Source organism: Condylura cristata, unplaced genomic scaffold, assembly GCF_000260355.1.
Source record: "Condylura cristata isolate star-nosed mole 26May11 unplaced genomic scaffold, ConCri1.0 scaffold00004, whole genome shotgun sequence".
Classification (NCBI taxonomy): domain Eukaryota; kingdom Metazoa; phylum Chordata; class Mammalia; order Eulipotyphla; family Talpidae; genus Condylura; species Condylura cristata.
The window spans coordinates 35,288,590-35,303,123 of record NW_004567105.1 but is presented as its reverse complement, the minus strand read 5'-3'; the positions used below and the strand labels follow the sequence as shown (position 1 = coordinate 35,303,123).

Below are 14,534 nucleotides of genomic sequence, written 5' to 3'. Positions count from 1 at the left end.
CTTGCACCTCTGGCTTATACACCACTTCTGTATGCATAAATAAATTTTAAATTTTTTTTTAAAAAGATAATATTTAAAATTCTGAAGGGTAAAAGAATATAGTGAAGACCTAACTTCACAGAACTCAGACTGCTAGAACTGTGCTTCTCCAAGATGTGCTATGTGGAATTTTATTCCTGTGAAAAACTTCTGCGAGAAAAGGTCTCTGATGAGATAAATTGCCTATTAGTCACCTCTTAGAGATGAGCCACTCACTATGGCACCACTCACAGCTCCCTAATTTAGAGTAACTCCCTCTATTTAACCTCAGAATCCTATTTTCATATGATGCCTATTGACATCTACCCAACTAGGGTTTTCTAGGGCATGATTTTGGAATCCACAGTAGGATTATAATTACTTTGAAATTAGTTTGTGATTTTCAGCAAATCTTGGACTTTGCCTTCTTCTTTGAATTTATAACCCCCTCACAGAGATACTGTGAACCAAAATTTTCACAGAAAAAGTTTTTAAAATGCTTGGAATGCTATTTCTGTGCTGGACTAATGTTCAGTACCAGAAAGCTCCCTGCTGGTCCTCCTAATGTTCTGCTAGAAGTCTCAAGAATGTACCCCCATGGAATGTTGGCCTCATGTTGGCACACATAGGAAAGCCCTGTTGGGCACTTAGCAAAGCCAAGGAAGACACAGCTTGCTTTAGTTTCAACCTGATGGTCTGTTTTTCTTCTAAAGACAGCAACTATCATAATTTCCTTGTGTGCATTTATATTCACTGACATCATGACAAGGTAGCATGGAGTAACCCATGGTCACATCATTTTGAGGGTGGCTTAAATGTGGAGATCAGGTGGCTGCAGCACTAGGCTCACCTCAGCTCTTCCCTCGGCAGCTGCCTTCTCAGTCTGGTTTTGTCTAGAGACAAGGTAGTTATCTATCCAAAAAGCCGGCCAGGGCAGAATATCCAAACAACTGAAAAGTAAACTAGCTTTAAAAGTAAAAGACTTGGGGTTCAGTTCTTGTGACATAAGCTATTACTCAACAAGATGGCCCAGGACATGCTGCTATGGCTGACTGGCTCCTGCCAAGGCAACTCGCTCAGGCCCAGTGTTACCTGTCAGGCTCAGAAGCAAACCTGGTGCAGATATTCATCTTTACAGAGGAGCAAAAAAAAAAAAAATCACAGATTTTTTTTTTTTTTTTAGTTTGGGGTGTTTCCTTGAAGTGAGACTAGACTAATTTGGGTTTCAGGGACATTTGTCTTTGGGGTGTCTGGAGTCTGTCATAAGACTCCTCATTGAATTAAACTTTCATGGGTGGAGATGAACTTAATTTCTGTCACAAGGTTTAAGATCCCAACTCCAGCCAGGTTTCTGCCTTTCTGTCTTCTAATAAAGAACAGCAGTTAGAAGTTGGAATAACCCAACAAGATCTTTTTGGTGAAAATGGATTGTTCACAGAATTCTGAAAATTATCTTTCCCTTGTGAGCTATAAACTTAGACTTACAAATTCTTTCTCTCTTAAGCAGGAACTGAGGTTCAAAGAACTTGAGTGGATTGAAACATGAAGCAACAAAGTTTTGTCCTCTCATTTTGCCCTCTATTTTGTTTCCTATGTTTGTGTGTGTGTGTGTGTGTGTGTGTGTACAATAACAATACAGAAGGAATACAGTAAGTGGTCACTGACTTAAATAGCTAATGATGGCTAATGATTCTTCCATTCTCAAGTCTTGGGGTCTGAGGTTGGAAGGGGGAATGGGTCACTTGGCCAGTTCCTAAGGAGAAGTAGAGGCTTTCTTTGACCTAAACTTCCTGTTCATGGTCCTAAGAATTTGCTCCAGCTTTGTGGATATGTAAACTGTGCAGCTTCACCAAGGACCTTCGGTTTGATTTAATGATCTGCTGTCACCCTCTTGAAATTTTTAGTGCTTTTCGAGAAAGGACCTGACATTTTCATTTTGCTCTGGGCTTCTCAAGTTATGTAGTCCTCCTGGAGGAGACCAGACTCAGGCTTTCTACTCTCTTCTTGCTCTGAGGTCAGCACCACACCTGAGGCTGGACTCTTGAGTGTCATCTCCACTCACACTACCATGAGTCAACTTCAAAATCCTTCTGTGGATTTTATGGATCATTTGTCATCTCAGACTAGATTGTCTTGATCTGGACTTTAAGAAATGCCAGACAATATCAAGAGCTGAACAAACAGAACATGATTAGGAAGGTAAAGGTACAAGGAAAAATCCTGCAATGTCTATGTTTAATAAAAGTTATTTTTCACTTATAATTTTAATACTCTTATTGACAATAAAACAGTAAACAGGTGCAAATTCAGATTACATTTAGAGCTTATATTAGAGTAAAAAAAAAATCTTCCTGAACACCTGAATCCTTTGTTTTATGATGTCAGTTTCCTGTATATGGTTTCTATTTTTTTATGTGGAGCCATATGGAGGACATTTATGCAATATGCTTATTAAACTTTTATATTTGTACCACTTGCATAAATGACCTAAAAATTACAATGACGAAACTTCTGTCTTTAGATAGTTATTTGTTTTCTTTCCCTTTTATTGCCTCAGGAAATTCTTCTGAAATGGTAATGTTTCTCATTTATCCAACTGAAAAATTGTTCACCTCCTAGTAGCCCAAGCCCTACTACTTTGATAGAAATGCTTTTGTTAAACAATATTTGGTTGACTTGTGCCCTCTTGGAGAAGATGGAAGCACTCCTCACTATTACTCTTCTGTGTTACTGAGGCCTTGTGTATCTATCTCAAGGTGCTCTTTAGGAGACCCAGTGACTTGCACTCTCCATTGGTGCTGGTGTCAAGAGCTCACTCATCTGGCATCAGGCCTACAGATGGTGCTCATGTTGTCAAATGAATATGTATTTGAGAAGCCACTTCCAGAAGTATTAAGAATTCCAAGGTCGTGAAACCTATACAATTTTGTAAACTAATGTTAACTCAAAAAATTTTTAAAAAATGTGCTTGAGGCCCTCCCTGGTGGCCCAGCGGATTAAAGCACAGCACATAAGCCACTTCTGCATGAGTTCGATCCCCGCCTGCCCCGGAGGAGATCCACATGGCGAGGCAGACCTCTCCTGGCCCGCCCGCTGCTCCCCTCAGCAGTGTACTTCGTTGATCTGCCTGTTCTGCACCCTACTCTGTCTCTGGTGAATCCTCTCACCCTCCACATCTCTGGCCTGTACCCCAGTTCTGTACGAATAAATAAATCTTTAAAAAAAATGTGCTTGAAATACTTCTGAGTACCTTTGACTGAATTTAATCGGAAAGCTTTTGTATATGGGGAAGATAGAATTTGAGGCTCAGAAGCAAGTTTGGGATAGTGGATGAGAAGCTGGAGCCTGCCAACAACTCTTATTATTGTTTTTTTAACATCTCTTATTTATTTTGTTCCTCTGTAAATAAATGTAGCAGGAAAATTTTAGAGATGTTAGAGTCAAGGAGAGTCACAAGCAGCTTCCCCACAGACCTACGTGTCTTGATTCAATCCTAATGTAGGTTCTTTGTATATTATAACTTCTCCTGAAGAGGTGTTTTTATGTTAAGGTTATGTAAGGTTTTTGCTTATCATCAGCCAGGTGGCTGGAGCAGAACTTAAGGGTCTCTGTATGGCTTTTGATCCAGCTCTACTTCCAGACTAAGTTTATTGTTTAACATTGATCTTTTTTGCCCCATTTTCCTACTTATATTATCTTGCCAAATAGTATTTATCTGCTCATACTGCCTTAACTCCTAACGAGTTTAACTTTTAAATTATTAGAGATTATTTAAAAGATTTATTTATGTATGCATACAAGAACTGGGATACAGGCCTGAAGTGCAGGAGGGTGAGAGGATGCACCAGAGACAGAGTGGGAAGCAGAATAGGTGATCTACTGAAATCCACTGCTGAGAGGAGCAGCGGGTGAGACAGGAGAGGTCTGCTGCACCATGTGAGTCACCTCTCTGGATAGGAATTGAACTTGTGCTGCAGTGACTATGGATAGCTTCATAGTGCTGGGCTTTAACCCATTGTGCCACCAGGGAGGGCCCTATTTAGAGGTATTTTACATAAATATTCTGTGGCTCCTCTTCCTTCATCCTTCTCCTTGTCTTTATAAGAGTAACAACAGTTATTTCATAGTCCATATTACTGACCTTTGTGTGAAGATCAGACCCCCATAATTATAATCCTACCTAAATTAAAAAGCAGCCAAAGGGTATATTTTGGATGAAGATTCATAATACATATTAAGGGGAGAGGGAGAGGGACTTAATCAATTTACCAACCATAAAGGTCACACTGTTATATGAACACACACATGAGGAAGCAACAAAAGATGTTAACAGTACATGAAATCTAAAAGTGCAACGAAGCACAAGTAAATCATATTACCATTCACCAAATAAAGTTATTATGTTTCTATTAAAAGTAATTATATTATCTATGTAGTTAGTATTAATCATTTATAACATGATTACTAATTTGCAAATTAGCTTAACCTCCTTACTATATTTCCAAGTGATTACCAGGCATTTCCATCAAGCTATCCCAACACGCTTCAAACTCAATAGCTTAAAAACTAGGGCCCTCCCTGGTGGCGCAGCGGGTTAAAGCACAGCCCTGAGAATCTAAAGCCGCTTCCGCATGAGTTGGATTCCCGCCTGTCCCGGAGGAGACCACATGGTGTGGCAGACCTCTCCTGACCCGCCCGCTGCTCCCCTCAGCAGTGTACTTCGTTGATCTGCCTGTTCTGTTCCCCACTCTGTCTCTGGTGAAGCCTCTCACCGCCCCTGAGCCTCTGGCCTGTACCCCAGTTCTGTATGCACAAATAAATCTTTAAAAAAAAAAAAACAAAAAACTAAACTCAGCATATCTGGAAATGCACGCTCCAACCAACTCTTGCTTCTTCTGAGTCATTCGTATCGTTATCAGAATCCTCCCTTTTCTTGACCCTTAAACCCAATTTGCCATCTAGTTCTTTGTTCAGATTTGAAGTTTCTGAGTCAAAACTGATGCTGAAATCATTTTCTCTTACCTTTACTTAAGGTCTGTATGGTGGATATACTCCAGGGTGTTCAGAAGATGATCTTTAAGGCAGGTGAAGAAAATAGTAGCCTTTCTGTTCACATAGGTTATCTCTTCATTTTAATGTTTCTGGCTTTAGTAAAGCACATCTAGGTAGTTACACATGTAAACAAGTAATAGTTATAGATAGGTCTAAGCGCTCCAAAACTTCTAGTGTACAGTCAAAATGGCTTGGAGATGACTGACCCAGACAACGGCAGTGTGTCACCCTGCCTTAAGTCTAAGATGCCTGCCCTTATATTTTTATCTGAGTTAATAGTCAGAATAAATGCAGCATGATAAGCAGTTATTATTACCCCATCACCAAATTTAATTTTCTACCAGGCAATATTAATCATTTATAAATAACACAATTACTAATTAACAAATTATTAGCTTAGATCTTCATTACGTAACATTTGGATTTTTACAAAAAAGTCTCATACCAGGCTTAGCTCCCACCACTTGGCCTGCTTTACCAAGTCTTTGTGGACCACAGGCTGATGCTTTTGCTCTGACTAGAGCTTACTCAGAAAGATTGCTCTGAGATCTGGGACTGCAACAAGATGTAATCTCCTGAATCACACATCTGATCGTGCAGATGAAAACTTGTAGACTTTAGAGTGAAGACCATATGCCTTGGGGAAAATAAAGACAATAAAGTGTTGGAAATGTGTTATCCAGGATTGGTATGATTTTGTGTTTCACTGTATGTGTTGAGAAAGAGAGGAAGAACAAAGGAGCATTACAGGTGCCAAGTTGGATGATAAGGATTCATATTCATCTCCATCACAAGTGGCCATGGGAAAATTGCTTCCCATCTCCATTGTTTGGTTTTCTCAACTGTAAGATTGCATGCCTGCCTCATAAGATTGTAAGATAACACATATAATGTTCTCCTTGTGAACCAATAGGTTTGATTATTATTTTTTATTGAGGTAACATTGGTTTACAACATTTTATAGGATTCAGAAGTACAGGTTCACACCTTTTCAGATGTATGCCCACCAACCACCAACCACACCCACCACCAACAGGCTTTAAATAAACTGTAGCACTTTAAACTTGGAACATACTGAGAACTTTAGCAGGTCTTGGAAAGTCTTCTGTTAGTGGGAAATTTAACAAATTCTGGTAAAAAGCGCTTTTTAAAAAAAAAAGATTTTATTTATTTTTGCATACAAGAACTAGGGTGCATGCCAGAGGTACTGAACCTGAGAGGATTCCAGAGACAGATTGGGGAGCAGAACAGGCAGATCCACTGAACTCCACTGCTGAGGGGAGCAGCAGGTGAGACAGGAGAGGTCTGCTGCACCATGGCCTGGATACTCAGGCCAGGAAGGGGGGGGGGCCTTCATAGATAGAGCTGAAACTTAACCCCTAGGCCACCAAGGAGACCCTAGAGAGCACTTATGAAAGAAATTATAACCAAGTTGGGTGCTGACATGAACAGGAGTGTTACAGGCAGGTTGGAGTGTGGACTCACTGGAGTAGAAAGGGCTAAGAGGAAAAGATAGGCATTGGAGGGCTGAGACATGGATAGAGAATGGAATACATGGCTTTTTTTTTTTTTTAAAGATTTATTTATTTATGCATACAGAACTGGGGTCCAGGCCAGAGGTGTAGGGGTGGTGAGAGGAGTCACCAGAGACAGAGTGGGGAGCAGAACAGGCCAACTGATGAAGTATACTGCTGAGGGGAGCAGTGTTCAGGTCAGGAGAGGTCTGCTGTGCCATGTGGGTCACCTCCCGGGCAGGGATCGAACTTATGCTGAAGAGGCTTTTAGCTTCTTAGTGCTGTGCTTTAAACATGCTGCGCCACCAAGGAGGGCCCATACATGGCCATTTTTATGTTACTGCAAGGTTTCAACTACCACTGCTTACAACAAATTTTATTTCTCTAAAGTAACACATGCAAAGACTACTCCGTACAACACTCAGAAAACTAAAGCAGCACCTTTATTTTATACATACAAACAGTATAAAATGTTTATTACGTAAGAGCTGTGTTTTTGTTTACAATATATTATGTTGCTTCAAGCCAATGCAAAAGTTCATACATTATATTCCCTATTGTGTTTACAATATATTATATTGTTTAAATGCCACTACCAGTGTTATTTCATTTACCTTTTTTTTTTTTTAAAGTGAATTCTCTGGAGTCATGATAAGGTCAAAATACTGTATTAAGTTTTAAAATAAGGGTGATGAAAAAAATGTGACCAATGTCTAAATACATGACAATAAAACTTGAATGCTTATAACTTCAGCACTATGAAGTGAACTTCAGCACCATAAGTCCCTGTGACTTATGCCTTTTTGTTGCATTTATCTTCTCTAATGTTCCCCCCAACCCCTCAACACCATGAACGCTTTGTAATTTTGGAAATTATCTGCCAACTGCACTGCAAAGACAAAATTTTAACTTGATCAACTGACATAAAATCTGTCCCAAAGCACTGAAACAAGAAAATCTATCCCATCATGCTACAGACGTACTTAGAAAACTTAAAAGGAAGAGTAAATATCAGCTCAGTGACTTATAATGAAGCTAATAAAATTCAGGCCAGTATTCTTAACTGTGATGAACATTATTTGAACATTCAACACATGAAAGGTTAACAAAGGCTATGAACTTGGTGTAACTTAAAACGTTTCAGATGTCGGGGTTCACCAGATGTAATTGGATTCAGGTGGATCCCGCCGGTCCTCGGCCTTTTTAAGTGAAGGCGTGTGCAGCCTGAGCCGGGCGCCTGCTGGCCTCAGGGCATGCATGAGGCTGGCTCCATATCCTGCAAAATTATTCACAGCTTAAAAGAAAAGAAACTACAAAAACAGGCTCTTCAGATTCATTATTAACTATTCAAATGAAATCCTTTTTCCCTTTTCAACGGAGAGTGAAAGACCACAGTGACCACAAAAAGCTACCTGAATGGTGAGATGCTACAGATTCAAGATCTCTGTTAAAACAGGCGCAGTTAACTCCATCAAATCTGACTTCCATTGAATTGTGACTCACTCTCCAGCATGGTTGTGCAGAAACTGCTGATGCAAAATTTGGATGCATGGGACTGAAGGAAAGGATAGTCTCTATCCAAAGGCTGGTAAGGGCCTAGTGCTGATGTCTCAAAGGCAGGGGAGCTTCTGCAGGGGGTTTCTGCCTTGGTCCTTTTCACTGCTTAGCAAAAGCCACCTTCATTATATTAATCCAGTTCAATAGAACAACCCCACCCTCCATCTGGATCACATGCTCCGGTGCAGCTATAGCACTTAGGCATAACAGGAAGGATGCGGGGATTATGCATGTTAGAGAAAGGGTTATGATTTGAACTGACTCCTTATCAATGGCGATTTGTGAGTTACAGCGACCGCAAGCATCTATCCATTTCCAGCTCAGCTGTAAGCAGCGTTACACAATTTGAGGCCAGCCTTTCTCCTACTTTGTGAACTTTTGGAGGGGGCCTGGGGCACTGACTCATTTCTACTGATCTTAAAACTAATCTAAGAGGGCAAGCACATTAAAAAAATCGGTTCCCATCTACTTGTGCATTAGCCTCAAGTGAAGCATTTCATTTTTTAGTGCAAGCATGCTACTGAATAACTAGTGAGAACGGAATATTTTGCTCCTGAATGTGTTTCTTTGAATTGTCAGTATGTAGGCTAGTAGCTCATGGAACAGTCAAAACATGAGCCAACAATGAGCTGGAATAAATCCCTTCTCCTCTGCTCGTCCGCCCTGCCACCCATGAAGCCCAAACCTCCCTGCTGGGGAGGGTGACTTAGGCGGGGATGTCTGTCTCCAGTATTCTCCTCTCCACTAAGATGTCTGGGTGCTCAGGACCTCCCATTGTGTCACCCCACTGGGAATCTGCTCTGTGCCACAGAACTTCCTGTCACTTCCCTCTAGTCAAAATAAACCCCATTCTTTCAGCTTAATTCTCTTAGCTAATACACAAAATGGCTGGGTGGCCTCTCCTGAAAACACATTTGCATTTTGAGGAAGCCCCAGGGCATCTTCCTGCAGTGCTGTGCCTTACTCTGAAGACTGTACACAGATGGCAAAGCTTTCAGCAGCCTGGTCAACAGGTAGGGATGCTACTACCTGGGGACTGGCTGACCTGTCATGATCACTCATCTATACTGTGCACGGAGGTTTCTCACTTGTCTTTCTTTTTTTGTAAGAATGACCAGGTATAGCCACAGGAGAAGCATCCCTTCAGCTTTCCTTTACAGACCCCCAGAAGTGAGTCTCAGAAGATATTTGTAACTGAGTCGTGGGGTGGCTGGTTTGATCTCAAGTCATCTTTAGCACCAATGACTTTGAGACAAGCCTCCCTGATGAGTTTCCGATTGAGTGTGGCATTAAAAGTTTGGTTTACTCTTTTCCAAAATGACACTAAAATTGGTTAATTTTCTAAGGTTTTTTTTATTCAAAGACAGTTTCATTGTAAGTGTTTCCTAAGAGGAATACCATTTAACCACTAATTCCCAGATAAATGAGCAATTTTCCAAAGCATCTGCACTTCTTGTTAAGCTGTGCCCAGCTAAAGCCAATACAATCTACCACCCAGTCAATTCTGGGTAGATGCTACACTCAACTCTTCGGACTAATATGGTCTACAAAATGGGCGAGGGTAGTGAAGTAAAGTGTAGTCTAGCTCAGATACTAACCTACCTTAAAATAAACAAACGTACACCTACATGTAAATATAAATACATCAGAATAATATAATGTAAATATTATAAAATAAGCACAAAATTTTGACATATCTCACATTCCTCACTAAGAGGGTGACATGGCCACCCATTGGAGACTACTGATTTAGAAAATCACCTGGTATCTAAATGATTTGTTCAAGTTGTGCCCATTATTTGAGGATACAATGTGATAGGCACAGTATGGACTTCTGTTATTGAAGGGTGTTATGTGACTCAAACTTTCCTTTTCTTAAAGAAAAATAAGTGGATACAGGCTTAGAAGTTCCTGCTGCCCTGTGAAATGAAATTGCACTATTCTTTTTGTTTACTTGCTAATTAGAGCTGCCTCACTCAAACCTGGGCTCCAGGAAGCAGAACTTTTTCTGTCTGTTCCTTGTGTGTCCCCCAATACCTGGATTTGTGCTTAGCACAGAGAGGATACCAATCAAAATAGAATGATTGAATTTAGCATTTGATATTTTTTTGTATATCCAGTTTGTTGCTGACAGTCAGCAAATTTGAAAAAATGCAACTCCATTATATCTTTCATACTTCATGAGCTTCCTCCTCTCAGAACTCACTTAAGACACACCACAACCAATAATACAATTTAAAGATCTTAAAAAACAAAGCCCTTCACATCTTACGTGCTAAGCCACAGATTTTGAATGATAAAATCAGAGCTAAGCAGATTCTACATTATCTACAACGATTCCACATTAGAATTAAAATCTTAATTTCACTTGTCATTTCTTTCAGAAGGAACATACTACATGACCAGATCTACCAATATTACTAATTTAACCAAGAACATATTCATGGTGGTATTCCACAGATGTGGTATTTTACACTCTAACGCTTAGACTCCAAGATGAAAGAATTTGGGGGGTTGGGGGAGGTGGAGAAGCAAGGGAGAGAAGAGATAGAGAAAGAGAAATTGCTTTTAATGAAATGGAAACAGGACTGAGTTATGGGGCCAAGAAACAGATGTGAAAGAGGCTGAGTCCCCAGCAGACTCCCACTCACTTTTATTGCAATGTCTTCCATGCCAGCCTTCTTGACACTGGCATTTGTTGGGTTCATGGCAGGTTCCGTGTGCACCACAGCCAGGCTCACAGACAGCTAGAATCAAAAGCAATGAAAAGAATGCTTCCAGAGCTTTCATTTTTCAACAGAATCACACAGCTGCTTTTCTTGCTGTTCTTTAGAAAGTGTTAGTTTTGGCTCCACTCCCCCCCCCCAATTTTTTTTCTAAGTATCTCTATTTATAAGTCAGCTTAGGACTCCTTGAGAGTGTCAGAGAGTGATCTTAAACTAAGCTTGCTGCTTCTCATTCACAGAAAGGCTGAGCAGGATTTTAAAACTGTTGGGCAATGGAAGTGTATTTTCCTAAAGAAAACTCCTAAGAGATTAAAAAAAATCTCAGTTGCTAGTGTGAAGGAATACATTTTTTTTACATGCATGGATTTCATACAATTTTTTTCGTCTCCGTAAAGAAAACATATACATCAGTGAAGGAAGGTTCCTGTAGCGCTAGGTAGCATGCACCAGGCTCAAAAGTTACACCGTGGGGGCTAACAGCAGCTTATTCTCCCCTAACCCACATTATGTACACGGGGTACTCACGCTTTGAACAGAGGTCTCCTTGGTAACCTTTGGGGCACTTGCATTTGCTTTTACCAATGCATCTACCTCCATTGCGACAGGGTTGTGGACATTTGCCTGAAATAGAGAAGGCAAATAGGCAAGGAACTTGGGGCTTCATTCAGTATTACATTTATCAAAGAAGCTGCAAGGCTTTGAAAGCATAACTACTTCTCAATAGCAGTTATTTCCACTTAATTCTGCTCCTCTTTGGCTTTAATGCTGTTGGAATTTCATGAAAGGACACAATAGGCTAGTACTGTTACTTGGTTTCGAATCTGTATCTCCTGCAACAAACCTGCTATATTTATATATTCTGCTCCATAAGCAGAATCATATTTTTAACTGATTTATAAACACAGTAATTTAAGACATGAACAAGTTAAGATAGGTAGGTACCTCTACATGTTCTTTTCTCTGAGTTATGACAGTGAATGACATTTTGACAAAAAGCAAGCCTGTCGCTCAGGACATCTGCCTTAGCTTAGGATTCTCCCAAAACCTGGACTTGCAAGCAAATCGTTTATTGGGGGTAGTGGTCCTAGGATACAAAAATGGAGGTGGAGCAGGAAGGAGGGAAAGCCCAGAGTGTGTTTGTGAGCCATGGTCGTTACTGGCAACCTGGCTCTCTCCTGCTGGTCTCCAGGAGGCTCCCGACTGTGCCGGGACGCTGTGGCTAAGAGTGAAGCGGATGGGGGGGACGCATTTGTTCTTCTGCGGCTGTGTCCCACTGGTCAAGGGTTGCCCCATGGACAAGTTTCCTCACAATCCATTTGGCAATGGTGGGAGTGAGAGCTGTATGTTCTAAGACTCAGAGAGGAGAGCTGGAAATAAGAGACGTGTGCGACAGGCTGGTGGCGGTGTCTGTGCAAAAGAGGCTGCCAAGGTTGTGGCTGGAGTGAAATGTCGGGCAGAGATGAGGTGAGGCACAAAAGGTGTCTAAGACCACACCTATGCATTTTCTGTATGTCTTAGCTCCATATGATACATATCATTCTTGCTTTTATCTCTGCGCCAAATGAGCGTTCATGTTTTCATAGGTCTTGGGATCACAGGATTTTAGAGCTGAAATAGGGTCTTACATGTAAATATTATGTCATTTTTTTCCCTTCAAGCTCCAGAAGCTATTTGTTTTCCTTCTAGCATCTAGAATTTACTACGATGAATTTTTTGAAGCTCAGATGATAGAGAATCATTCACCCAAAGCTGAAACCACATCCTGTCTCTGGAATGATGTTCTACGAGAGTAAACAGCTTTTAAATGTTGGTAGTGGAGGAGTCTGGATTTTGTTGTTGCTCTTTTATTTTTTACATATTAGCAGAGCATTCATTATAAAGATCTCAATACATAAGGAGAAAAAAAGTGAAATGTCTATCTTAAAGTAACCACCCTTTTTGTTCCCTAAGCTCCTTTAAAAAAAAGATTTTTAAAAATTTATTTTTGCATACAAGAGCTGGAGTATAAGCTAGAGGTGGGGTGTGTGGGGGAAAGTTGGAGGGGTTGACAGGATACCCCAGAGGTAGAGTGGGGGAGCAGAAGAGGGGGGTTTATTGAAATCCACTGCTGATAGCTTCATAGTTATGGGGGTGGGGTGCGGGTGGCAGAGCTCAACCCTTTGTGCCACCTGGGAGGACCTCCCTAAACTCTTATTAAATGGTTAAATGAAGCTTTGAGAGACTACTGTGTATTTTGCAAAAAGCCCTATGCTTTTAAAATGTGAAGTAACTCCCACATGAAAATAATTTTGCCAAGAGCATTTTACTTATCTTCAAGGGTTTTCTTCATATTAAATTGACCAAAGCAACATTAGTCATTGTGAAGACAGTACAGGCAAAACACTGAGATGTCAAGAGTCTCTCATAAACCTGGAGCTTTAGTTTTCTCTAAAGCAAGACTGTTCTAAAACAGGTCTCAAGAAAAACCTGAGTAAGAGACCATCACCTTTTCACTAGCCACTGAAAATCTTAAAGGGTCTTTCTGCTACATTTGGATGCAAAGAAAAGCATTTATTATTTTGTCAAGATCTGACCTCTAATCTAAGGGGAGGGAATGTAACTGAATTTTCATTTGCATCACAGAAACATCTGACTCCATAATCTGCACAAAATGGGATCATATCACAGCACTCTGCCATACACTGGAGTTTTTCAAGTAAGCAAGATGTGGGTCTATAATTACATAGCAGAAGATAGAGTACTTGTGAAATACTCGGTGAGCCCAAATTCCCCCATGTTCTATGGGAGGTGAACTTGATAACCAGGGAAAACACAGAGAATGATTAGTGGAAAGAAACTTTTCACTGACTAAATGATCTCTTTTGTTGTTTCCTTCTTCCAGGAAGGAGGACGTGTTCTTCAAATTGATCCCACTACTAAAATGTGACTGCAGGCAACTGTCAGAAGGCCATTCCTAGATCAAACCTCATGAAGTCAAAACCTCATGAAGAGCTGATTGTTTTAAAATTCTGAATCTTCTTTCTTTACTAATGACTTCCTTTCCCTAAATGTATTTTGCAACCAAATTCTGTCCACAGGGCAGTAGAAAACTGAATCACTTGAGAGATTGTTCACTTTTACCTAAAAGAAGAGTAAGTACTGACTGAAAATAAACAAGGTTTGTTGGCATTTTTGCTATAATCATTCTAGTTAGAACAATGAACTAAGGTATTGACAAAATAGAGACATTAAATTCCTTCCACTTATCAGTTTGTAGGATCACTTAAATTTGTGACTCTGCTACACACAGAAAAATGATAAAAGGGTTTACAGTAAGTGCCAATAATCTTTGGATTTTAGGATTACAGGTGAATTCAATGGTTTTAGTCAATAGTCTAAATTCTTTACAGAGAATATTTTATACAGACAACTTACATAATAATTCAGTAAGTTATTTAGAAAATCCATTTGTAACGCTGTGTAAATAAATTTGTGTAGTGGTTTTAAGTGAAGCTACATTGAATATTCTTGGGAAATCTATAAGCATCAAAACAATATAAATGTATACACCATACATCTAGAGTCTAACTATGATTTTCGTTTTTACTTGCAGCACATACTACAGTTAAATCAGAATGAAATTTAGAGGGCAGTAAAACTGAAAATACAAATAGAAACAGAATATATT

At 40.0% G+C, this 14,534-nt stretch overlaps 1 protein-coding gene across 1 annotated transcript in view; it reads right to left on the bottom strand.

Annotated features, from left to right (window-relative positions):
- Positions 1-7,005: 7,005 nt before the first annotated feature.
- The window catches only part of WIF1 (WNT inhibitory factor 1), a 63,212-nt gene continuing 55,683 nt past the window's right edge, over positions 7,006-14,534 (bottom strand). The window contains exons 8-10 of the mRNA XM_004675926.2: positions 11,393-11,488; positions 10,793-10,888; positions 7,006-7,860 (exon numbers count right to left, since the gene is read on the bottom strand). Of these exons, the coding sequence (XP_004675983.1) occupies positions 7,739-7,860; positions 10,793-10,888; positions 11,393-11,488 (314 nt within the window). The 3' untranslated portion in view covers positions 7,006-7,738. The remainder of the gene's footprint in view (positions 7,861-10,792; positions 10,889-11,392; positions 11,489-14,534) is intronic.